This window comes from Mesocricetus auratus, unplaced genomic scaffold (assembly GCF_017639785.1).
Source record: "Mesocricetus auratus isolate SY011 unplaced genomic scaffold, BCM_Maur_2.0 Super-Scaffold_100010, whole genome shotgun sequence".
In the NCBI taxonomy this organism is placed as follows: Eukaryota; Metazoa; Chordata; class Mammalia; order Rodentia; family Cricetidae; genus Mesocricetus; species Mesocricetus auratus.
In genome coordinates, this window is record NW_024429194.1 from 48,796,371 (window position 1) to 48,820,447 (window position 24,077).

A 24,077-nucleotide genomic window follows, 5' to 3' on the forward strand; every position below is an offset into this window, starting at 1 on the left:
GACATAAAAACACCTCTCTGTGAGTGTTATAACAGAGAGATATAAGAACAACTTTGCCTTTAATCCCAGCACTCATGAGGCAGAGGCAGGCAGTTCTCTAAGTTCAAGGACAGCCTGGTCTACAGAGTGAGTTTTAAGATAGCCAAGATTACACCAAGAAACCATGTCTTGAAAAAGAAAAGAACGACCTCACGAAACATGTGGACCAGTGAACTACAATAGAGGACCCAGAAATGAGCCCTGTAGCCACAGGCCCTTTAACAAAGGTGTCAAAATTATACACTAAAGATAAGGTGGGCAGAGAATACTAAAAGAGAATGCTGGGGGTCACATTTCACGGTCAGGTAAAAACCTGGCACAAGGGAATCTCCCAGGAATCTACAAGGATGACCCCAGCTAAGACTCCTAGCAATAGTGGCTATGTAGCCTGAACAAGCCATCTCCTGGGACCAGGAAAGACTTCAAGTGGAGGGGGTGCGAAATCAACTCAGACATTTAGCCTTTGACCTACAGTTTGCCCTGCCTGTGGAATGTGCTGGGGTAAGGGTGGCCTAGAGATTGACAGAGTGGCCAGCCAATGGCTGTTCTAGCTTCAGACTGATACCAGGAGAGTAAGCTCACCTATGATACTTCCTGGAGCAGCAGGACCCACAGGCTGGATGACCCAGAGACCTGGCATAGAACCAAACACGACTGAAGAAAGAAAAAATGTCCAATGGTGTCTACTGATATTCTGCTATACTCATAGGTTGGTGCCTACCCTAATTGTCATCAGAGAGGCTTCATCCAGCAACAGATGGACAGATGGAAACAGATGCAGACCCACAGCCAAACAGATCTCAAGGAATCCTGCAGAAGAGGAGAAAAGATTGTAGAAGCCAGAGGGGTCAAGGACACCACAAGAAAACCCACAGATCAACTAACCTGGGCTCACAGAAGCTCATAGAAGCTGAACCCACATTCTGGGAGCCTGCATGGACTGACTATGCATTTATGCTACAGTTGTGTAGCTTAGGCCTCTTGTGGGAACAGGGACTGTCCATAACACTTTGGCTGGCTTTTGGAACCCTACTCCTCATACTGGATCACCTTGCCCAGCCTTAATATATGGCGAGGTGCTCAGTCTTACGGCAACTTGATATGCCATGTTTTGTTGATATCGGAAGGGAAAAGGAGTAGATGGAGGGGTGGGAATGGGGGGTGAGGGTGAGGGACTGGGAAGAGAAGAGGGAGGGGAAACTACACCTAGGATGTAAAATAAATATATATTAAAAATATATATTAAAGAACCTTTCAACAAATGCTGCTAGGAAAACTGATGTCCACATGTAAGATCATGAAACTAGATCCTTATCTCTCACTCTATGAAAGAGTATTGCTTCAACATGAGTCTTATTCTGGGTGGTGGTGGTGCTCACCTTTAGTCCCAGAACTTGGGAAGCAGAGGCAGGGGGATCTCTGTGAGTTTGAGGCCATAAGGAAACACAGAGGGAAATCTCAAGATGTAAGCTTCTAGAGTAGAACTCCAGTAGCTTGGAAAATACTAGCAAGAATTTTTCAATAGTATTTTATCAAACTGAAAGCCTTCTGCACAACAAATGGAATAGCAGAGTGAAGAGACCACTTTCTATGAAAAAGCAAAAAAACAGCAACAACAACAAAAAAAAAACAAAACACAAAAAAACTTGTGCCAGCTACTCATCCAAGAGTGAACCAATAGCCAAAATATAAGGTGAACTCAAAAGTTAAGCAATAAGAACAAACCATCTGATCAATTCATAGACATTTTGCAACCAAAGATGGACAAATAATCAATGAGTATATGAAAACATGTTCAACATTTTAAGCCATCAAGGAAGTGTCAATAAATCAAAACTATTAGGATTCTCTCTCATCTCAGTCAGAATAGCTATCATGACTGATGGCAGGGGAATTAAGTATGAAGTGACCCCACCCTCCAAAAAGAAAATTGAGACTAGGGACAGGAGAGTGGTTAAGAGCACTGGCTGCTCTTCCAGGGGACCCAGCTTCTGTTCTCAGCCACCACATGATGGCTCACAGCCACCTATAAGTCCCTGGGAATCTGACACCCTCTTATGGCTTCCAAAGGAATCAAGTACGCATGGAGTGCATTGACATGCATGGAGACAAAGCAGCCATGTTTAAGACTGAAAATAGAGTTACTACTTGGTGGTGGAGCACACCTTTAATCCCAGCACTTGAGAGGCAAAGACAGGGGATCTCTGGGAGTTCGAGGCCAGCCTGGTCTACAGAGTGAGTTCCAGAATATAACCAGGGCTGTTACACAAAGAAACCCTGTCTCGAAAAACCAAAACAAAGAAAAAAGAAAAGAAATCTCTGCACATCCAGGCTTACCTGTGCACTCTCCACACTACCCAAGCTAGGGAATCAGCCAGTAGATAAAGGCATAAAGAAGGTATTCTATAATGATGGCTTATTTTAGACATAAAGAACAAAAAAAAATGTTACTTGCAATGAAATGGATGGAATTGGAAATCATCATGTTAATCAAAATAAGCTAGACTCAAAAAGTTCAGATCTTCATGTTTTCTCCCATATGTGAGATTCAGGAGAGGGAATGATTAGAGATCTGGGCAGAGAGCAGGAGGAATATCAGAAGGGTACTCTGGGGATGGAGACATTATACGCATCTATAGACACAATGTGAGGAAAGTCACACTTGGCACAGTAAAGAGAAGCTAGTAAGTGAATTTTAGAAAAGAAAGATCAAGGCTGAAGGTGAGCTCATATGGTAGAATGCTTGTTTGTCTTACACTGGCCGGGTGGTACAAGCTGTAGCCACGGCAACAGAGTCAGGAAAAAATGGGAAAAAAAAAGAACAAGGAAAGGAAAATCCAAACGAGAAATGCTCTGAAAAGCTTGACCTATAAGGTTCACTGAAGCAAATGTCAATGTTATACACACAAAAGTCCTGTCCTTTCCCAGAGTTCAAATATTCAAAATGACTCCTCGGTCCTGTTTAAAGATTCTGGCAATGTGATTAAAGAAAAAAATTTTGTTTTGTTTTTTTGTTCTTCGAAACAGAGTTTCTCTGTGTAGCTTTGGAGTCTGTCCTAGAACTTGCTCTGTAGACCAGAGCTGGCCTCGAACTTGCCTGCCTCTGCCTCCCGAGTGCTGGGATTAAAGGCGTGGGCTACCAATGCCCCACAAAAAATAAATAAATAAATTTAATAATTGGTTTTTAACATCTCCACCACAGCTTCCCCTCCCATTTCCTCCACCTGTCTCCCCTCCACCCACCCCTCAAGCCACTCCTTCTCTGTTTCAGTATTAATAAAGCATGGCGTATCAAGTTGCAGTAGGACTAAGCACCTCCCCTTGTATTAGGCTGGGCAAGGCAATCCAGTGTAGGTATGGGGTTCAGTCAGGAGGCGTACAGCAGGTGGATAGGGATGGCTCTTTATTCTTCAAGAAGTGTTCTTCCCAAAAATTCTCTCTAAAAAGCTCTTGTAAAATTCTCTTTCGAAAGTTCTCCCTAAAAATCCTCCAGGAGTTCTTTCTAAAAATTCTCTAAAACTGCTTTCTAAGAAGTTGCCAAAAGTTCCTCTTTTTTTTTTTTTTTTTTTTTTTTTTTTGGTTTTACAAGACAGGGTTTCTCTGTATTGTTTTGGAGGCCGTCGGTCCAGCCTGGCCTTGAACTCACAGAGATCCGCCTGCCTCTGCCTCTCCAGTGCTGGAATTAAAGGCGTGCGCCACCACCGCCCGGCGCCAAAAGTTCCTCTTAAAAATTCTCCAAAAGTTCTTTCTAAAAAGTTTCCAAAAGTGCCTTCTATCCCACAAGGCTTCCAGTTTTCATATCCACAGGCACATTTAACAACTCTCTGACAATGGGGCATGTGTGCAGGAAGGCAGGTAGGATCTTGACAAAAGGTGGTCACTCACGTCTCTCCCCTGGACACGACTTAAGTCTCAGGAGGGACGTGACTTGCAACTCCTGTTGTCAACTGATTAAAGGGGGCTTCTCAGAATTATATCAAAGGGAAAAACCAAGGCTATGTAATGTGAGATCTGAAGGCTACAGCTCTTACTGCTGACACCCCGGTGAGAAGGAATTTCTTTCTCTGGGGCCTATTTGAGAATACCAAGAGCCCAGTATATATTCTATATACAGCCAAATTTGCAGTAACAAATATTCTAGAGTTGATACCTAGAATATTAAGTGCTGCTTCTGTAATAAATGATAGAGGCATACAGGATTTTTGTTTTGTTTATCCTTTTACTTAAATAGTGAAAAAATGTGAGTGGCTTCAATATCATATAAAAACCCATAGATATGACCCTATGAATGAAAGGAAACAAAACAGATATTATGTCATACATGCGCTGTGTTGATAAACATTAAAGACATCAGACCTCTTACAAAAAATATTTTTAATGTAATAATGGGAAACCCTTAAAATTAAACAGAGTGATTATGCCTGGAATCCCAGCACCCAAGAGGCAGAGGCAGAATATCATAAAAAGAAAAAAGATCCCCCACAAAACAAAAATTACATAAAGACTTAGTATAAAGCTACAGCAATCAAGACAGTATGATACTGAAATAACACATCACTGTATCAATAGAACAAAACAAAGTCCACAAATAGACTCTGCAAATGCAATCAAATGACCTGTGAAAAGACCCAAAGCAATTCAATAGGAAAATTCTTTCTCAGTACATGGCATAGAACAAGCATGAAAACAACTGGCATACCAGTCTTACACCTTTTACAAATTAATTCAAAATTTACCACAGATGCACAAAATGCAGAATAGTACAATTTCTAAAAGGGAAAAATGACCTTTAGGTTGGCCATGTTTTCCACTTTAGCCCCAGGCAGACTCTTCAGACAAGGTCAAAAAGCAGCCACATTTCTTCACCAAAATATCTCAAGAACAATTTCTAGGCCACATACTAAAATTCTTCTCCTCTGGAAACATCTTGATCCAGCCCCAAATCATTATCAGCACCACTGTCTTCCATGCTCCTACTACTATGGTCCATTAAGCAGTGCTTACAGCATTCCACTGGTTTTCCCACCACAAATATCCAAAATTCAAATTCCTCCAAACAAAATCATGGTCAGGCGTATCACAGCAGTACACCAGTCTCTGATACCAACTTCTGTCTTAGTTAGGGTTTCTGTTGCTGTGAAGAGACACCATGACCACAGCAATTCTTATAAAGGAAAACTCTTAATTGGGGTGGCTTACAGTTCAGAAGTTCAGTCCATTATCAACGTGGTGGGGAACATGGCAGTATACAGGCAGACATAGTACTGGCTGCATCTTGCTTGGAAGGCAGCAGGAAGTAGATTGAGTGTCACACTGAGGGAAACTTGAGCAAAAATGACCTCAAAGTCCACCCCCACAATGACATAATTCCTCCAACAAGGCCACACCTACGTCAGCAAAGACACACCTCCTAAAAGCGCCACTCCCTTTGCGGGCTATCTTCTTCCAAACCACTACGTACGGGTATTGATGAAAATTTAGAAATCAGAAATGAGAGACGCTATCAGCCACAATTCCACCATTCCTATTCCACTTCAGAATGCTTCTTTCTGACCCCAAAACAGAGTTACTGTAAACATACTAGGCAAACTATTTCATGTTTTATATGCCTCTTTTATCTAATATTAGCAACGAGCATTTGTAATATAAACAGTGTTCGGGTGGCAACACTCTTTGTAGCACCCATGTCTCATGGGCCATGGCATGACTCTCTTTACAGCTTGAGTTCATACCCTATTGTGGAGTGATTCTAGGCTGATGTTACTGTGCCTCATCATCTTCATCTATAAAATGGGAAGAAATAATAATATAGACAGTACCTACTGTATTAGTTCCTTTTTTATTGCTCTGATAAAACACCACAACCACAGTAACTTACAGAAGAGAAAGCTTATGTTCAGGGTTCCAGAAGGTTTGAGTTCATAATGGTGTAGTAAAGGCATGGGAGCAAAAGCAGGAAGACAAGAGCTCTTATCTTGAAGATCAAAGAGGAAACAGAATAAACTGGGAATGGCATAACTTTGAAACCTCAAAGCCTGCCCCCCCCCATGACACACTTCCCACACAGCACAACCAACTGGGACCAGGTGTCTAATGTGTATTAATTAATATATGTTCTTATTTATACATATAATCTTAATAGCTACATAAAGTTCTTTTCTACTGGTAGCCTATCATGACTATACTGACCTGAATGCTTGGCTAACTATGATTTTGAAACGCTTGAGGGCACTTATCACTTCTACACTTAGGACCAGAGCCTTAAAAAGCTATATACGAGTACTCATATGCATATTTAGGACATTTTATTTAAGCTGGGTATTCATTCTTTTCTATATATCATTATCTTTTAGTGTGTCTAAAACATTGCAGTGGGAATCACACTTGGTGAAAACAAGAGACCTAATGTGTACAAAAGTGACATAGAAGGAATCAAAAAGGAACTGGAGAGGTGGCTCAGAGGTTAAGAGCATGGGCTGCTCTTCCAGAGGTTCTGAGTTCAATTCCCAGCAACCACATGGTGGCTCACAACCATCTATAATAAGATCTGGTGCCCTCTTCTGGCATGCAGGCATACATGCAGGCAGAACACAGCATACATAATAAATAAATAAATCTTTTAAAAAAAGGAATCAAAAGTCCCATTATTAAAGAGAGGAAAAGATCCTACATCACAATTAGCTAAAAGGAAGCTCTCCACATTTAGACCACATCCACATCCATCCCCTACCTTAACATCCCTACTTACATCTATTCCAGCTAAAAGTTATACCCAAGGTTGCTAAACACAGTGTACATCTTTCCTGTCTGTTCCTCCTCTTGGTTTATTTCCTCTTCTCTGTCTCAACCTGACAAACGCCACCAACGTTTCAAAGTTTGATTCAGTCCCTCCAAAACAGCCCTTTCACACTGTGGTCACGTGACACAATCAATGTTTTAAAAAAGCACAGTTCAAAAACAGTTGTAAAGAACCTCACACTTCATCCCTGCAGCAGTCCTGTAAGGTACTATTTCCCTTTCCGTAAACTCCTCAGGTCCTCCCACCTCCCTTAACCATCAACTCCATGTTCTCTCTTTCTCAATAAAAAAAAAAGTAAGGAACGAAAACCAGTAAAAAGAAAAAAAGCACACACACACAAAATGTGTTGACCAACTACTCCTGGGCATGGGGATGCCTTTGGAGTGTGGTTGATATACCCAATGACACTCCATTGAACAAAACTGACTTTCCTTTTATCAGTAGGTATCTATTGCACATAGTTACATGGTTTCTTGATTGGGGTGGGGCTTTGTTGGGGTCTCTGCAAACACCATGATCAACTGAGTACCGAACCACATGGGGCAAGACAGAAGTCTGGTTCAAGATGACTCAGTAGCCAGTGTTGGCTCAAACATACCCGGTAGTTTATTTTAGGCCTATTTAAATGCGGCACAATTTGGAAAAAAGCTTTTCTGGTGCTACTGAACACAATCCTGTGTGTATAACAAAAGCTTAAGACATGACTACACCAGCAATCTTGTACAAGTAACGTCTTCCATAAAGACAGGTTCTCTGAATAAACTTTAGAAGCAGGCTCAAAGTAAACAATGCTCTTGGTGAGGGTCCTGGGGGGGGGGGGGACAGAGCTCTAGATTGACTGAGACAAACATGAGGGTCTGTGGGGAGACAGAGCTCTAGATTGACTGAGATAAACATGAGGGTCTGGAGACAGAGCTCTAGACTGACTGAGATAAACTTGAGGGTCTGGTGGAGGCAGTGTGGCCTGGCCACACAGATAGTGCAGAGGTCACCAGGCCTTTAACCACATCCTTTCCCAGCCTTCTCTCCTTTTGACAAAACAACCCTGCATGCTGAACACTCATCTGTGAGCACAAGGACCTGCATATTCCTACACCCTTTCTCAGTGCTGGGATTTTGTCTGGTTTGAATCTGTACTGATCTTGTATATGCAGTCTCTGAGTTCATATGTTCATATGTGCATCAGTCCTGTTGTGTCTGGAAGACGCTGGGGGAGTTACTTCTCTCTCTTTCAAGAGAGGATTTCTCTGTGTAGCCCTAGCTGGCTGGCCTGGAACTCACTCTGTAGACCTGGCTGGACTCAAACTCAGAGACTCGCCTGTCTTTGCCTCCTGAGTGCTAGAATTAAAGGTGTGCGCCACCACTGCCCAGCCTTTGATTTTTTTTTTTTTTTTTTTTTTTGGTTTTTCAAGACAGGGTTTCTCTGTATTGTTTTGGAGGCTGTCCTGGAACTGGCTCTGTAGACCAGGCTGGCCTCGAACTCAGAGATTCACCTGCCTCTGCCTCCTGAGTGCTGGGATTAAAGGCATATGCCACCAATGCCTTTTTTTTTCTATTCTTAAATACAAATAGAGATTAGATTATTGGATTACCTAAGACATTTTATAGCAGTTAATAAAATTAGACTATGTTAGAATCTGTCTCTTTCGTCTCTGTCTCTGTCTCTCTCTCTCACACACACACACAAACTCATCACACAGCTACTACATAGTCAAACTGGGATCAGAATTTGTGATCCTCTGGCCTCAACCATCCTAGTACCAGTACGACAGGTCTTTAGCTAGAATTCCAGACTTGTTTCAAAAGTGTTAATAAATAAATAGACTTACTGTGTTCATGAGAAAAAAGTTAACTATGTGAAATTAGAGATAGGCTAAATTGTTTCACTGTGGAAACATATATATGTGCTCCAAAGCATCATGTTGTAAATTTTAAACATACACAACAAAATTTGTTTTTGAAAAAATAACATATATGTAAATATAGAGTCACAAACATCCAAAACAAATGTGCAAGTTCAAGAGCAACAATGCCAGAAATCCCTAGTTCATGAAGCAATGGATACTTCTAATAACTTAATAAGCTAATAATTTAATAATGATTAGCTGCAGACACTCAAAACATAGAAACAATTTACCCAATTAGATGATGAACCCAGGCAAGTCTCCTCCTTAAGTTACATTCAAGTGTCATAGTTCAAATCTTGACCATAGACTATCACCCTTACAATAACTTAGAACATCTTTGTAGATAAACCCAAGAAGCAATGGGATTGCATCTTACCATTCTCCACACTGTGCCAAAATATCTGACACAGGAACTTAAGGAGGAGAGGTTCACTTGGCCATCATAGTGGGGAGGAATGGTGGCTGGAGTGGTGTGGTCCATGGCAGCAGCCCTTGCACCAGAACCAGAGCAGGTGTGACCTTCCAGTGCTGTTCCCCAGCAATCAGGAGGTTTGCCAGCTCCAAGCCACCCTGGTCTACATTCCAAAAACCCGAAAGGCATCAGGTTTTCATGTAGATAAGATGAGCTTCTTTCGCAGAGTATGCTGCAGGCTCAAATAGTATTTCTCCTTAGGAGAAACTCTGCTGTTCCAGGTATAAACCTTGTCCGTGAGCTCGACATGGAGATCCACGAGCGGGCGTTTCCTAGCAGAAAAGAGAAAGGTAAATTTTAATGCCATGCAAACTCCAAAGAGAAGACACTTTGTCACTGTGGTGAGATGAGCCAGCAGGTATGAGTGCTCTTTGAAACTCACCCTTTTTAAATGCTCCATAAGATGCTTAGCAAACAATCCAAACAAGATGGCAGCACTCTGGCCCAGTGGCTAGTGTAGCACCCTGGCCCAGTGGCTAGTGTCTCCTTCCTCAGAGACAGCTGAATCTTACTGAGAACACACCAGCTAGGTGATAAGTCACGTGGATCATGCATGCAAAGACAGGAAGACTGTAAAAGGCCATCACTACCCTTGATCCCTGGAGCATCTCCTTTGGAAGGCTGCATCACTCCCAGAACACACCCTACTGAGCCGGCACTGAGGAGACTGGTGAGAGAAAGCTAGAGAGGCACCTGAGGTCCTCAGAATACAAGCATTTGACTGGCAGTTCAGAAACATTATTGCCCATTGTCAGTAGGGGGGCATATAAAAAAAGCCAATTAATCTTATACTTGGAAGGGTATTGTAACTTCATTCAGTTAACTAGAAGCCAGTACAGTAATGGATCCTTTAGGGAAATACTTCTCCTACTAAGCATTAAAAATGTCGCCGGGCGGTGGTGGCGCACGCCTTTAATCCCAGCACTCGGGAGGCAGAGGCAGGCGGATCTCTGTGAGTTTGAGGCCAGGCTGGACCAACAGCCTCCAAAACAATGCAAAGAAACCCTGTCTCGTAAATACAAAAAAAAAGCATTAAAAATGTTTACAGTCATGCCTTTTTCTGTGGAAGCCCCTTAGTGGAAGCCTGTCTGAAAGCAGGCCAGCATTGAACCCTACAATGAAAACACTGTGCTTTTTCTATAATACACACCAATGGTAAAGCTTAGTTCATGTTAGCAGAGTATAAGAAATACATCCAAACTACAAGCCCAAGTGTTGATAAGCTGTGCTGAGTCTATATCATACCCCAAAGCAACCCTAGTAGGGAAGAGAAAGTCTCTTTCCTGGGAACTGTGGTCCTGTTCATTTTGGTAGAAGTGCAGCAAACACATGATCAGGGGGGAGGTCACGGACTGTAGTGCTCACCTTTCTTGCTGCAGCTTCTGGGAGAGGTTCTGCAGGTACACAGAGGATGAGCTGGAGGGCTTCTCCAGCTGGGACACATCCGCTGTGCAAAGGCTCCAGAAGAAGTCGGCTTCCCGGTGAATCATGCTGGGGCCAGGATGCAGGGCCTTAGAGTCCCAATTCCTTATTGCTGGCCCATCGACCTCCAGGCTGCTGTCTTCTGACTGGCCACCTATCACCTCATAGTTCTGAATAAAGAAGAGCTTTGGCTTCCCTATGAGAGAAGGGCACATGTCCCCCATGAACATACTCTTGACACAATCCCAGGAGAATCCTGAGTGGGCCTGATCCACGCCCATCATTCTTTGGGAGTCTCCTCGGCTCACTAGAACACATACGAAGCTGTCATAGTCTCGTTGTTGGGGCAGATGGGCAAATCGGCGAAGAATCTGGGGTATATCATCCGCACTAGGAAACAAGAAAGACTGGACATGATAGTCCAGGGAAATGAAGGTCTCTCGAAGATATTCTGGAGAAAACAAACAGAAAACAACACTGGAGTGAGAAGAGCCAAGGAGACACCAGATATGACTCCTAGCCTGGTCTACTACGTATCTGTTTCTGTATAATGATACTCTGAGGCCTCCAATCACAAGTAAGGAAACATGAAATGTGTAACTTTCATGTCCCAGGTTTCTCACAAAGGCACATTCCCCGCTTTTACTCACAGCCACCAGCAGATTTGACAGAGCCCAGATGCAACCCACCCAATGCAATGGGACCAAGAAAGAACAGAACTGCTGTCCTGTCAACCAAAATGAAGTGGAAGATTCTTCAAAAGGCCCTTTCCTCAAAATACATAGGAATGGGAAGTGTTTTCAGAGTGCAAATCCAGGCCTCGGTTGAAATGGCTGCCAAAACGGCAGCATGAATTATGAGTTCCCTCCGCTTGCTGTGGACTTAGGACAGAGGTCCTTAGACCTAAGTTGTGATTATTTCTAGATTGCCCAGCTCAACTCCTAGTCTTGGGCTGCCTTTGCCTTGAAAGGCAGTATAAGATAGTAGAAAGAGCCGGGCATTGGTGGCGCACGCCTTTAATCCCAGCACTCGGGAGGCAGAGGCAGGCGGATCTCTGTGAGTTCGAGGCCAGGCTGGACCGAAAGCCTCCAAAACAGAGAAACCCTGTCTCGTAAAACCAAAAAAAAAAAAAAAAAAGATAGTAGAAAGAATAGGTATTAAGTCGAACAAGCCTGCTTTCTAATCCTGACCTAACTACCTATCACCTTGGGCTGCAGGACCATAAAAAAGATCCATCTCCCTAGCTTTCAATGGAAGTGTTAACAGCCACCAACCAGAAAGAATTCTCTAAGGATTAAGCAAGACAAATAAAGATATGGTGCTATTATAAATAACATTAGTCCTTATTCTGTTGTTTAAAAGATTTTCCCCATATTCTAGAAGTCTCTATGGCTCTAGAGGTCCTATCAAGTCTTTCTCATCTGTTCAGTTTGTCTTTAGTGGGAGAATAAACACAGCCTCTTAAATCAATTAATATCTTTTATAATAAAAAATAAGAGCTTTTCTATTCTTTATCTGATCGACACCTCCAGTTCTTGATTTACTGAGCAGAAAAACTGCTCCATCTTAAACCCACACACTCAGCAAGCGTCTCCCATCCGGACTATCTAGCCACTTTCTAGCTTTTGTGCCTTGTCACTAATGCCAACCCCTCTCTCCTGTGGTGTGGACTTCCAGAACTCTTAACCTGAGTTTGCTCCAAACCAAACCACACAACAATAACTACAGCACCACAACTTCTGCTGAGAACAAAGGCCTGATCTAAGTTGAGACTACACAGCAAGTAGTCAAGGGGAGAAAACAACTGAAGACCACGTGACTACTGACAACAAGTTCTCAATGCTCCGTGTATCAACTAGGATCCGTATGAAGTTCAGACAGTCACAAACAAGTCACACTCACAGCTTCAGCCTTCTTGCCCATCCAGCTTGGCCAACCACAAATAAATTACAAATTCAAGACAGGAAAATCTCAATCTGTCTTCTTGGTGCCTAGTGATTCGTGGAGGGGCAAAATAAAGATGAAAAAGGAACACAGCTTTGGGTAAGCAATGATCTGGGATAGCCCCCTGACTGGTGGGAGCCAGCTTGTGTGTTTGGAATTTAATCTACTTAGACTAAGAACAGTACCTGTGCATAGTGTATACTGGAACTTTCCAAGCCCAGAACTACACCCAGGTTGGGTCCAGGACAAGAAAATAAGAGACACTACATTAGGACTGTAACCACCTCCCAGAAATGAAGATGTCCTAGAGACATATGTGCTCCTCCCTATGACAGACTGTTGAAATAACCAACCCCAAGAAATCAGAATTACCCCAGGACCTCAAGCTGGGGAAAGGAGAGGGCTGAAGCTCAGTGACTGGGCAGATAGATTTGCCGGAGAGACTGGGATAGAGGAGACGACGGTGGGCGGGGCCAGACCTTGACAAGGACGGCTTGGTTATGCATAACTCCTGTCTTCTATTTAAACCTAAACTTCCTGTCGGGACCCTGAAGACAGTTTAAAGTGTCGCTGAAGCTCTTTGCTCTTTTCCCCAATGTGGCCACATTGAATAAACATCCTTTTTCTGCTTCTCACTAGTAATTGTGTTTTTAATTGTTCCACCGAGGAAAGGTTAAGGTCCATAGCTTGTTAGCGCTGCCTGGGCTAGCAACTCCTGGGTATTAGAACTGCAGTCCCATTGCTATCTCACTCCATCCTCTTGCGATGGCATATTCTCTCCTCTAGGGGGCAGAAGTAAACAGGGAAATGCAGATTACAAAACTCTCCTGTTCACTTGTCATATACTGGCTGGCTTTCTTCAGAAGTCTCTTCACTGATGAAGTCTTTCCTCATTAAATCCTTGACAGAAAGCTCAGCGGGGCTTCCTTTCCAAACAGATGTGCACCGGTAGGACACAGGCTGCTCTGTGCCTTCATTCTCCCTAGATTCAGTGGCAGCGTCCTGTCACACGGCAGTCAACAGGCAGCGACATGTGCAGGAGCAAAGGCGTTTATGTCCGGTTCCCTACCTCCTCCTCAAGTCTCAGCCTCCTCAGAGGGGCTAAGAATAGGACAGACATCTAAGATCTAAAGCAGGAAATCCTTCCCCAGTACAAGATGGGAAAGGCAAAGGTCCCAATGCCACAGACACCACCAGGAAGAACCCCAGATCTGAGTGGGGCTGGAATGAAACAGAACAGTCCTCCAATACGCACGCTCCTGGCAAGGGGAAGTCACCCAGCAGATGCAGCCTGAGGTCATCACAGCTGACATTTCCCACCAGGACCCTATTTCCTGTTAGGTGGCAAGGCCAGGTGGGGTAAGGATGGCAGTTCAAGTGGCGCTCACATCAGCATCCCTTTCCTTCATGGGCCAGTAAGGACAAGCAGGCAGCACAGTCTGATTTATAGGCTCTAAGGGGTGGGGACCATGCAACTTTGAGTACATGAGAGCTTCCATTTATTCATCTATGAAATAGGATTAATACCAACGCCTAAACAAAACAGTGGAACCCACAGGGTTTCAGAAAACATGCTACAACCTGCATTTATTCAAGCATCATGATTAATTTGAAAGAAAATGAAGGTAGCCACATCAACCCCCAAATCAGAGACCCCACCATGTATCTCTTCGTAAATGCCACTTCTTATGACTTGGATGGAGGTCTCCCTACTCTAAACTTGGGGCAGACAGACCGTGTCCCACGTATGACTTAGCTGCTGTACTGGCTGGGTTCTGTGTCAACTTGACACAAGCTAGAGCCATCAGCGGAAGGAGACTCGTGGAGGCATTGTCTCAATTAGTGATAAACGGAGGAAGGCCCCGTCCATGCTAGGTGTTGTCATCCCTGGGCTGCTGGTCCTGGGTTCTATAAAAAAGCAGGCTGAGTAAGCCATGGGGAAGGAAGCAAGCCAGTAAGCAGTGCCCAATCATGGCTTCTGCATCAGCTGCTGCCTCCAGGTTCTAGCCCTGCTTGAGTTCCGGTCCTGACGTTCTCCAATGAAGGAATATGATCTGGAAGTGTAAGCCAAATAAACACTTCACACTTGCCTTTGGTCGTGGTGTTTCTCTGCAGCAGTGGACACCCTAACTAAGACAACGGCCATACCATAGGTTATAAATAGAGGAAGAAACACTTGGATGCCAGGTTTGGAAAATGAAACTTCAACAAAATGCAGAAGGCCCACTTCTCCTTCTGCCTACCCTGGAAACCCAACTCCCCCACCCAGCCACAGCTTGGTAAGTTACAACCGCTTCTTAGAAAAAACTTCTAGAAGTCATGGAATGTTCCTGGTCTTGCAGTTAGTGCAAGACTGCCAGTAACTACCCACAGGGTTAGGGACTCTAAAGCTAACTCAGTAAAACACCAGGACTTTATTAATTTAGAATCCATCTGAGGGGCTGGGAAATGGCTCAGTAGGGCTGCTTCTCCAGAGGACCCAGGTTCAATTCCCAGCATCCATATGGCAGCTCACAACTGTAAGTTCAGTTTCAGGAGAGCCGTGGCACACACGTGGTGCACAAGTGTATGTGTGCAGACAAAATACCTATACAAATGAAATAGATAAATCTTAAAAAGAGAATTCATGGGCTGGAGAGAGTACCAGCTGCCCTTCCAGAGGTCCTGAGTTCAATTCCCAGCAACCACATGGTGGCTCACAACCATCTGTAGTGAAATCTGGTGTGCAGACATACATGCCGGCAGAACACTATATATAAAATGAATAAATAAAAATAAAATTTAAAAAGAGAATTCATTTGAGTTAAATAAGCAGTTATCTTGATCCTTTCTAAAACATATCTATGGAATAATTAAGAAGAGACCTTTCACCAGTGTTTTTACAATCAGTTCCGGAGTGCCCTCCATAAGCCAACACAAGGTGGGCAGGATATCCTGGGACAAAAAGGGAGCTCTCCATCAAAATGTATAGGAGAGGCATGGAGGGCAAGGCAAAAATGGATTTCTGAGGGTGTGCACATATGGAGGTCACAGGACAGCCTTGGGTGTCATCCTTCCGTCTTGTTTGAGAAGCTCTCTTGGCTGTTCTGCAACTGTGTATATTAGGCTAGCTGGCCCAAGAGCTTCCAGAACATCTCTTGTCTCCCCATAGTGGGGCTAGGATCACAGTCACTGGCACTACATGTTGGCATTCATTTGGGATCTAGGGATTCGAACTCAGGCCTTCATATTTGTAAGCACAAACCTTTACCCATACCCATGAGCAATCTAATCCTAAAAATTACTTTTTTTTAAGCACCAAGTGTTCCAATTTTCTTTTCTTTTTTCCTTTTCTTTCTTTTTTTCTTTTTGGCTTGAAGACAGTCATTTTTTACCAGTGTAAAAGAAATACCCCTAGGGTTAGGAAGTTAGAAAACTCAGCAGCTAAAAGGAGGAGGAGAACTGGGAAGAAGAGGAGCACTGTCATGCCATTTGAGTCAGCATGGAGGCAGACATGGGGCATGCAAGCAGCCACATGGTATAAAACAGGCTTCTTTATAGGAAGCCAGTGTAACACTGCACCTGGGAAGGGAACCATCACTGCCTCCCCAAACTTCTGTTTTACTAAGTGCCCCTCATTACCTGAAGCTATGACAAGGGACACTGATCAAGCACATAACTCAGTCACTGTCTTTCAAGGATTGTACAACCTTGCTGGAGAAGTAAGATAACAAGTGTGTACATGTGGATGTCTGAAATGTCTCATGGTTCAGTGGGGTCTTAGGGTAAATTGAAACAAAGGGCAGTGTGGTCTCAGGCACTGGAGCAGGCATTCTGGGGAAAGGTGTAATTCAAGCCAGAGCCTGCAAACCCAGGGCAAGGAACAGGAAAGTCTCTCTACCCATGCTCCTGACAAGGTGGAGATGTGGGTGAACAAAGGCACACTTAGGGGCAACAAGGGGCTGGGGACAGGGCTTGCTGACATATACCCGACTTTGCAGTTGTTCAACTAGGCCAGCAAAGGCTACACTGCTCCAGGCACACACTCACTCAAGGCTATAAAGTACCTTCTAAGACTCTTTAGTAAGCAAAGGTGGCTACTGGTAATTCTTTCCAGGCTACCTGGTATCAGGGGACAATAATATCAGTGCTGCACACGCCAAAACTGGTGTCTGTGGTACCCAAGACAGCTGAGAGTACTCTGTGGTGCACACCGGTAACTCATCCATAATTCCAGCGCTTCCAACACTCAAAGGCCTTACATTCCTCTCTGCCAGCTCATTTTCTGGTAAAACCTTTCATGAGCCAAAGAGGCCTATCCCATATCATGTGAATAGCAAGTGAAATGTTAACATACTTATCAAAGGGGCTGCCCTAACCCCCAGCACTTGTACCATATTACCTTTTCTTTTCTTCTTTTGGTATTTGGAGACCTGGTTTCTCTGAGTAGCCTTGGCTGTACTGTCTGTAGACCAGGCTAACCTAGAACTCACAGAGATCTGCCTGCCTCTGCCTCCCTTAGTGCTGGATTTAAAGACTGTGCTGCCACCACATTATCTTTTTAAAGTCTAAAATATGAGGGCCTCCAGCAAGGGCCTGTAGTCTTACACTTCTTAACAACATCATGGACTTAGATAGGCCTGGTGAAATGACAGACTCAAAGGGAAAGAACCTCCATTAGTATTGTTAGGCTTTTAAGCAAATATTTACTTGGGCCTAGAGGATAGAAATGCCCAGAAAATAAAAAGTACCTCATCACACACCCCTGTCCCCAGGAAGAAATCACCTGCAATGTACTGATTCTGAGACCAGGAAGAGCTGGAAGGGCTTGTTTACCGCTCCTCTGAACAAAGTGTCCTTCTAACATTTTGAATGCCACTTGCCCCTTGTCCCCACAAGCAGAGGTCATAGTAAGTACTCCACTTCCCCTAGCAGAAATGCCCCTATTACACAAATGTTACTGCAAGAAAATGATGTTCATCCAAGGTCCTGCCAGTTCCATTAAAAGAAAAACCACAAAAGGAGGCACGGAGCAGCCCCTAGCCTGTCACTGCCAGAAGAGGAAATTTCTTCACATAACACCACAGTAGAAACTGCAGTGTCTGCTAGAAAATGCATCTTAGTCAGTTAAAGCATGACAAAAATATCAGAAGCAGCAAATGGAAAAATATTTCCTCTTAAAAAATCTGCAGATGCTGTCATTTACAGGGAACCCGCAAGACAGCCAGAGCCCTAAACCAGGCCTGTGTCTACCTGCCAGTGACTGGACACATTTGCTTCTACATGCCTAGGAAGATCAAGACTAGCACAGCTCACCAACCCAGACCCAGCCTTTGCTAGGTTCCTGACACAGTTGCCTGGACACCACAGACATGTGCTTGAGTCCTACCAAACTGACATAATGAGGCCAGAACTGCTATCCACCTCAGGAGGAGGTCATTGTATAAGGACTCTTCAAAAATAATTTACCAAAAAGTAGCCTTGTCTTTTCTCACTGGCCCTGAGAAATGTGCTCCACACGGGGCCAAAGAAAATAATATGCCTATAAATATTTAGGGGATTTATATAGTCTTTAGTTAAAGTCTGTTGGCTTTTTTGGGGGGGTGAAGGCTAAAAGAGGGAAATAAATCAAAGAGACTCCATTAAACTCTAAACATTAAAGGACTGGTTTCGAAACACGTTACTAGGAAAGCCTACTCCATCACTGGCGCCCCTTCAGTAAATATTCACTGTGTACATGTGTGCGTGGCATTTGTTCAGCTGCTGGTGACACAGAGTAAAACACACAGATAAGCTCTTTCATCTCCCCTTGTAGAACTTCCACCAGAGGCTAGAAGCATGGACTTTGGAGATAACCCAGTTCTATGGTATACAACTAGCCATGCAAAGCGATTAGCAAAGCCCCCACCACACAGTAGGTTCTATTAAATGACGCACACTTGATCGTCAGTCTATTACTGCTGGTTGCTTTCAGAGACTTAATTTCAGTTGGCAATTATCTTGTCTGCTTGCTTATTATCTAACCCCTGCACATCCGCCAAATGTTAAACGTTAACCAGTTGGCAAAATTTACTAGGCAGAGGAAATCCCCCACAGTAACTCTAGACGCTAGTAAGATGGGTTAGGAGCTACGAAAGACGAGTCCGAGTCTTTGCTCCAAAGCAGGATGCAGAGTCCTCAGTGAAAAGTCCCCAGAGGAGAGTGTGAACGCAGAGCCAGGCCTGGCTGAAGGGACTGCCCTTTCTGTCCTCCTGTTTCCGATGGTTAATGGCTTCCTACTGAGCCTCACAAAGGGATCTGGGACCTGACAAAAGCACAACACAATTTGAGCAAAGTTATAAAGTCTCGTTTCTTACCTGCTGATTAGCCAGCTGAGCTGGGAGGTTTCATAAGTGACCTCCACTCCAGTTTTACCCTCAGAGGCAAAGAGTAAATGAGTCAAGAGAACCCTGATTCTCGCCGGAGGGGGCATGGGGGGAGCGATGAGCGGCTAGTCACTGTAGGGGCCAGGCTCACTCCAGTCCCACACTCCAACTTCAAAATATTGACCTTGCAAGGATGACACTGGGGATTTGCTGCCTCGAGCTCCATTCTGTGTGTGCAGGCATGAACAGATGTGCACATGTGTTGAGGTCAGAGGTCAACATTGGGCGCCTCCACCTTACTTTTTTGAGAGTGCCACTTGAAATTCGTTCCCTCTAAAGCAACTGCCTCCATTCCACTGTGCCACCGAATGTGGGGACAGGCCCCACTCACCCTGACCCAGTGCAATCCTCAGACCCTCCATTCCCTTCCTGGTCTTAGAGCCGACTCAGTGTGCTCAGAGCCATGGCGTGTTATGGCTTAGTAGTTTTCCACTAAGGTAAGCAAACAAAGAGAGAGAGGGAGAGAGAGAGAGAGAGAGAGAGAGAGAGAGAGAGAGAGAGAGAGAGAGAGAGAGAGAGAGAGAGAGAGAGAGAGAGAAATGCTAGGCGGCACTTTGTTCCAGGCACTGTCCTATGCCCTTTATGAGTATAATCTCACTCAGACACTGAGCCCAAGGGCACAAACTAAGATACGGCAGGGCCATGATTAAAATCTGGACAATCGTTTGCCAGGGCCCAACTCTGACGTGCTCCTATAACTGGAAAAATACAGGTAGGAATGCATTTAGCCCCCATCCACAACTCAGCAGGAGAATTCAGCACAGGCGCTGGGTGTTAGCCATGAATAACTAAGTGCTTTGGATACAGCAGGTTGGGTCTTGATCTTTGTGAGTCCCTTAATGTAAACAGAGGTACAGCACAGGAAGCTGTGTATTTCAGATATTTCCTGATGACGAATGAAACAAGACCGAGTACAATCAAGAATCAAAGGACAAGTCCACAATGTCCTTTAGAACAGTAAGTGTCTCATTGAGAATCTATTTCCTCATTGTTTTGTGGTGTCTTAGAGGTCGGGCTCCTCCTGCTGTGACAAAGCACTGTGACAAAGGCAACTCTTAAAAAGGACACATTTCACGGAGGCTTGCTTAACGTTCCAGAGGGTTAGCCCATGATCGCCACGGCAGGAAACAGACAGGCTCGGCACCAGAGCAGTAGCTGAGAGCTACAGAGCCACAGGCAGTAGGCAGAGACACTGGGCCGGTGTGGGCTTTTGAAACCTCAAAACCCACCCCAGTGTCACACCTCCTCCAGCAAGGCCACACCTCCTGATTCTTCTCAAACAGCTTATCAGCAGGGGTCTAAACATTCAAATACATGAGCCTATGGGGGCCATTTTCATTCAAACCAATATAAAGGGAAAGGACGCACGTCTCTACAGCTAAAGAGATACAGTCCTCACCCCTACCAAAAATAGGACGTGGGAAAGTGGAATCATAGGTGAAATCCTGGGAAATACAGTTTGATCTTTGCTAACTTGACCTTCTCTTAGAGTCTCTTTGCATAAAGCTCCCCATTGTAATATTTTGAGCAAGTCATCTCTGACTCAAGCTAAGGAATGTTGACAAGCACAAAAGCCGTGAACTGCAGTGCTCACTCCTCTAAAGGAGGGGAGAGATGATTAAATGGGATGTTATTTCCAGCATCCAAGCTCTTCTAGTTCTCTCCTGATGCATCACCAGTGACTCAGTTTGCATCAGGCATTCAACAACTGAGTAAAACAATTCGGATCCAAATGATGCCGGCTCCCAGGTAGGCTCAAAGTGACACGTTGCTCAAGCACTGTTCACATCCCTCTAAGTAAACAGAGTTAACCTGTTTTCAACAGCCCCAAGGAAGGCTTTCATGTCCCTCTGTTCCTCCTAACACGTAGCTAGACTAATTTATCTGTTTCCATTGTCGTTAGCTTGAGCACATCACTCTCAGGCCCGGTCCCTGAGATCTGTAATGAGATTCTCTACGCGGTCTCTATTCCTTCATCCATCAGTCACATTGAGGACCCCAGAGAAGACTCCAGGGTCCCAAAAGATGATGGAGTACAAAGCAAACATCGAAATAGAGTGCACTTTGTTACACTGCAGTTAGTATTTGCCATGCTGACAAATAATCCAGCTTGCTGTAGGGAATCGGTTAATCTGTGGCTTCTACACCTACCTGTGTCATTGCCAATGCAATCAATGATCAAGCAGATCCCTAGGGGCTTGCTCTGCATCCTGTAACTCTCTTCGTATATGTGCTAGAAAGTAAAGGCAGGCATAATTAGAGATGCTGGGTACCTCTCTGTTCCCTTAAGATCTTGCCCCTGTGCTATTTCTTTTTTGGACTGTCTTAAACATCCCTTTGGCAGGTGAGTCACTCAATAGACATGACCTAAAGTCATCGCAGCTGACATTTTCCATTAATGTCAAATTTTTCCTCTGTTCTGATAATGCGCTGTTTCAGTTCTCACTTAATTTTAATGAGAATTGTCTCATCTCTTTACAGTGTCTTAATTTTGCAGAATAAAGATAATTTGAAAGAAGAAAGATGGGTCATGTGCCTTCACAGAAGCCTAAAGGAGCAACAAGAGACATCTTTCTAAGCCAATACAAACAATGGACTCCCACTGCCTCCTCTGAAGAGGATGTTGTCAACCCAGACAAAAGCCAGGGCACAAACACAGATCAGCGCAGTATCACTGCCCACTTGTGTGATCACTAGTTACCCGGCCAAGACGTGGGCTGCCACTTGGAATTTCCCTGCATTCCAAAGTTCATTCATGCCATCCCCCTGAACATTTGTTTTCTCTGCTATATTCAACATTTCTGGCCAATGAGTTCTCAGGGATATTATGCACAGGCATCCAGTTGTCACAAAGAATTTTTCAGAACGGTTTTGGCTGCTTTGTTTGTTTGTTTTTTAAGGTGTCAGTGTTCAAGCAGATACTTGCGCATACAATGCCAAATCATAGAATTTATTCTTTACCGGAGTCAGAAAAGCTCCCGATTCCTGGATGGATGTCTTCACTGGTTTTTCTGGGGGTTAAGAGAGAGAATCGTTACAGAACAGAGTTTAGCCACAGCCATGCTGACTGAGTTCTTTCTATCATGGCTGTTTTCTTTGCTCATCCCTTAACTACCAATGCTTTCTCCAGCTAGACTCAGCCCAAAGTTCCAACCTCACGTGGAAGAGCCTGACTCAAAAGAAAACTCAAGAGCCCGTGTTATTCCAGGACGATGTAGAAAAACCATGATGTTCAAGTGTAAGAAGGCTCTCCCTCACCCTCCTCCAGGTGATGACCAGGTGGCTGAAGAGTTTTTAATCTGACAAGGAGAATTCAAAAAAAATCTCACTCCACTACACTGACAGCTTTCCTCCACAGGCCAAAACTATGGATACCATCTAAAGGGAACAGCTTGGAGCGTGAAGGAAAGGGAAGCTTATGTATGTGTGCCATGTACAGAACAGATGGCCAATGTTTTCATAGTTCAGTGATGCTGGGAGATGATAAACTCAAATGTCAGCAGCAAGACACTGCACAGCAAGCCTGGAAAGGGGTGAGCCCACAGCAAACTCTTCTCCACAACAACGACTCAATTAGCCTGCACAAGTGGGAACGCACTGGGTTCGGAAGCCACGCACGAAAGGGCTGGCTCACACCTTCATGCTGAGCAGTTGTCACCCTGTCTCCTCAATCGCTAGGCCAAGACTGTGGCAAAGTGAGAAATGATGTCTAAAGATAAGACGAAAAACTATATTACCAGAATCTGTAAGACTTGAGGGAAATCAATTGGGTTCTTGTTTGTTGTTTGTTTTCTATCATTGTATTGTTTTGAGTTTGTTTTGTTTCAGAGGTAGGCTCTTGATATGCAGCCCAGGCTAAGTCCAAACTTGTGCTCCTCCTGCTTCAGTATCTGGTATCACAGTCCTGTGCTGCCACACTCGGCTTCAAACCAGTCTGTATGCATTTGTGAATATGTCTGCGTGTGTGTGAGTGTGTGTGTGTGCATTTGTGAATATGTCTGCGTGTGTGTGAGTGTGTGTGTGCATTTGTGAATATGTCTGCGTGTGTGTGAGTGTGTGTGTGTGCATTTGTGAATATGTCTGCGTGTGTGTGAGTGTGTGTGCATTTGTGAATATGTCTGCGTGTGTGTGAGTGTGTGTGTGTGCATTTGTGAATATGTCTGCGTGTGTGTGTGTGCATTTGTGAATATGTCTGCGTGTGTGTGAGTGTGTGTGTGTGCATTTGTGAATATGTCTGCGTGTGTGTGAGTGTGTGTGTGCATTTGTGAATATGTCTGCGTGTGTGTGAGTGTGTGTATGTGCATTTGTGAATATGTCTGCGTGTGTGTGAGTGTGAGTGTGCATTTGTGAATATGTCTGCGTGTGTGTGAGTGTGTGTGTGTGCATTTGTGAATATGTCTCTGGGTGTGTGCATGTGTATTAAACATCAGCTGGGTGCAGTAGTCCACACTTGCAATCTCAGCACATTAGAGACAATAGCTGTTAGTTTGACACCTGCCTTAGCTAAGTCATGAGACCCTTTCTAGTAAGAATTGATGATAGAGTAAAATAAACCAAACATTAACCGCAGATTTCCCTGCTACTGAAATTAGGAGGGCATTTTGTATGGTTTTCTTCTGTTATATCATTGTTTAACAGAAAAGAAATCCCATTAGTGAGGTTACAGACAGTACTGTGGTTACTACCCAGCCTGCTGTCCCCTTGGCATGTACTCAAACAATTCTTCCTTAGAAGATATGTGTGTGATGCTGGGCAGTAGTGGTGCACGCCTTTAATCTCAGCACTTAGGAGGCAGAGCTAGGCAGATCTCTGTGATTTTGAGGCCAGCCTTGTCTACAGGGCAAGTTCTGAGACAGGTTCCAAAGCTACAGAGAAATCCTGTCTCAAAAAACAAAAAACAAAACAAACAATGTGTATGGCACACCTTTCTATCTCAGTGACACATCTATCAGTGACACGCCTATCTTGGCTGAAATTTTAGAAAGAGCTAAGTGGTATTCACCAACACCATCAAGATCTTTCAGTAGGAACCATCTGGAAGTCCAAACTGATGTGAACACATGTCTTGATTATCTTAAATTTCTTAGTTT

The 24,077-nt window shown here is 44.1% G+C and overlaps 1 protein-coding gene across 10 annotated transcripts in view; it reads right to left on the reverse strand.

Moving 5' to 3' along the window:
• Positions 1 to 24,077, reverse strand: part of Cflar (CASP8 and FADD like apoptosis regulator) — a 76,974-nt gene that overhangs the window by 23,600 nt on the left and 29,297 nt on the right. For 8 of the 10 annotated variants that reach the window (XM_013113730.3, XM_040753554.1, XM_013113732.3 and 5 more), the window contains 4 exons: positions 21,949 to 21,998; positions 21,139 to 21,220; positions 10,583 to 11,090; positions 8,910 to 9,489 (listed from right to left, as the gene is read on the reverse strand). In XM_013113730.3, coding sequence (XP_012969184.1) covers positions 9,354 to 9,489; positions 10,583 to 11,090; positions 21,139 to 21,220; positions 21,949 to 21,998 — 776 coding nt within the window. In that variant the 3' untranslated portion in view covers positions 8,910 to 9,353. Of the gene's footprint in view, positions 1 to 8,909; positions 9,490 to 10,582; positions 11,091 to 21,138; positions 21,221 to 21,948; positions 21,999 to 24,077 lie in introns of those variants that run through there. The other 2 variants (XR_001196514.3, XR_002382820.2) reach the window with 1 other exon arrangement.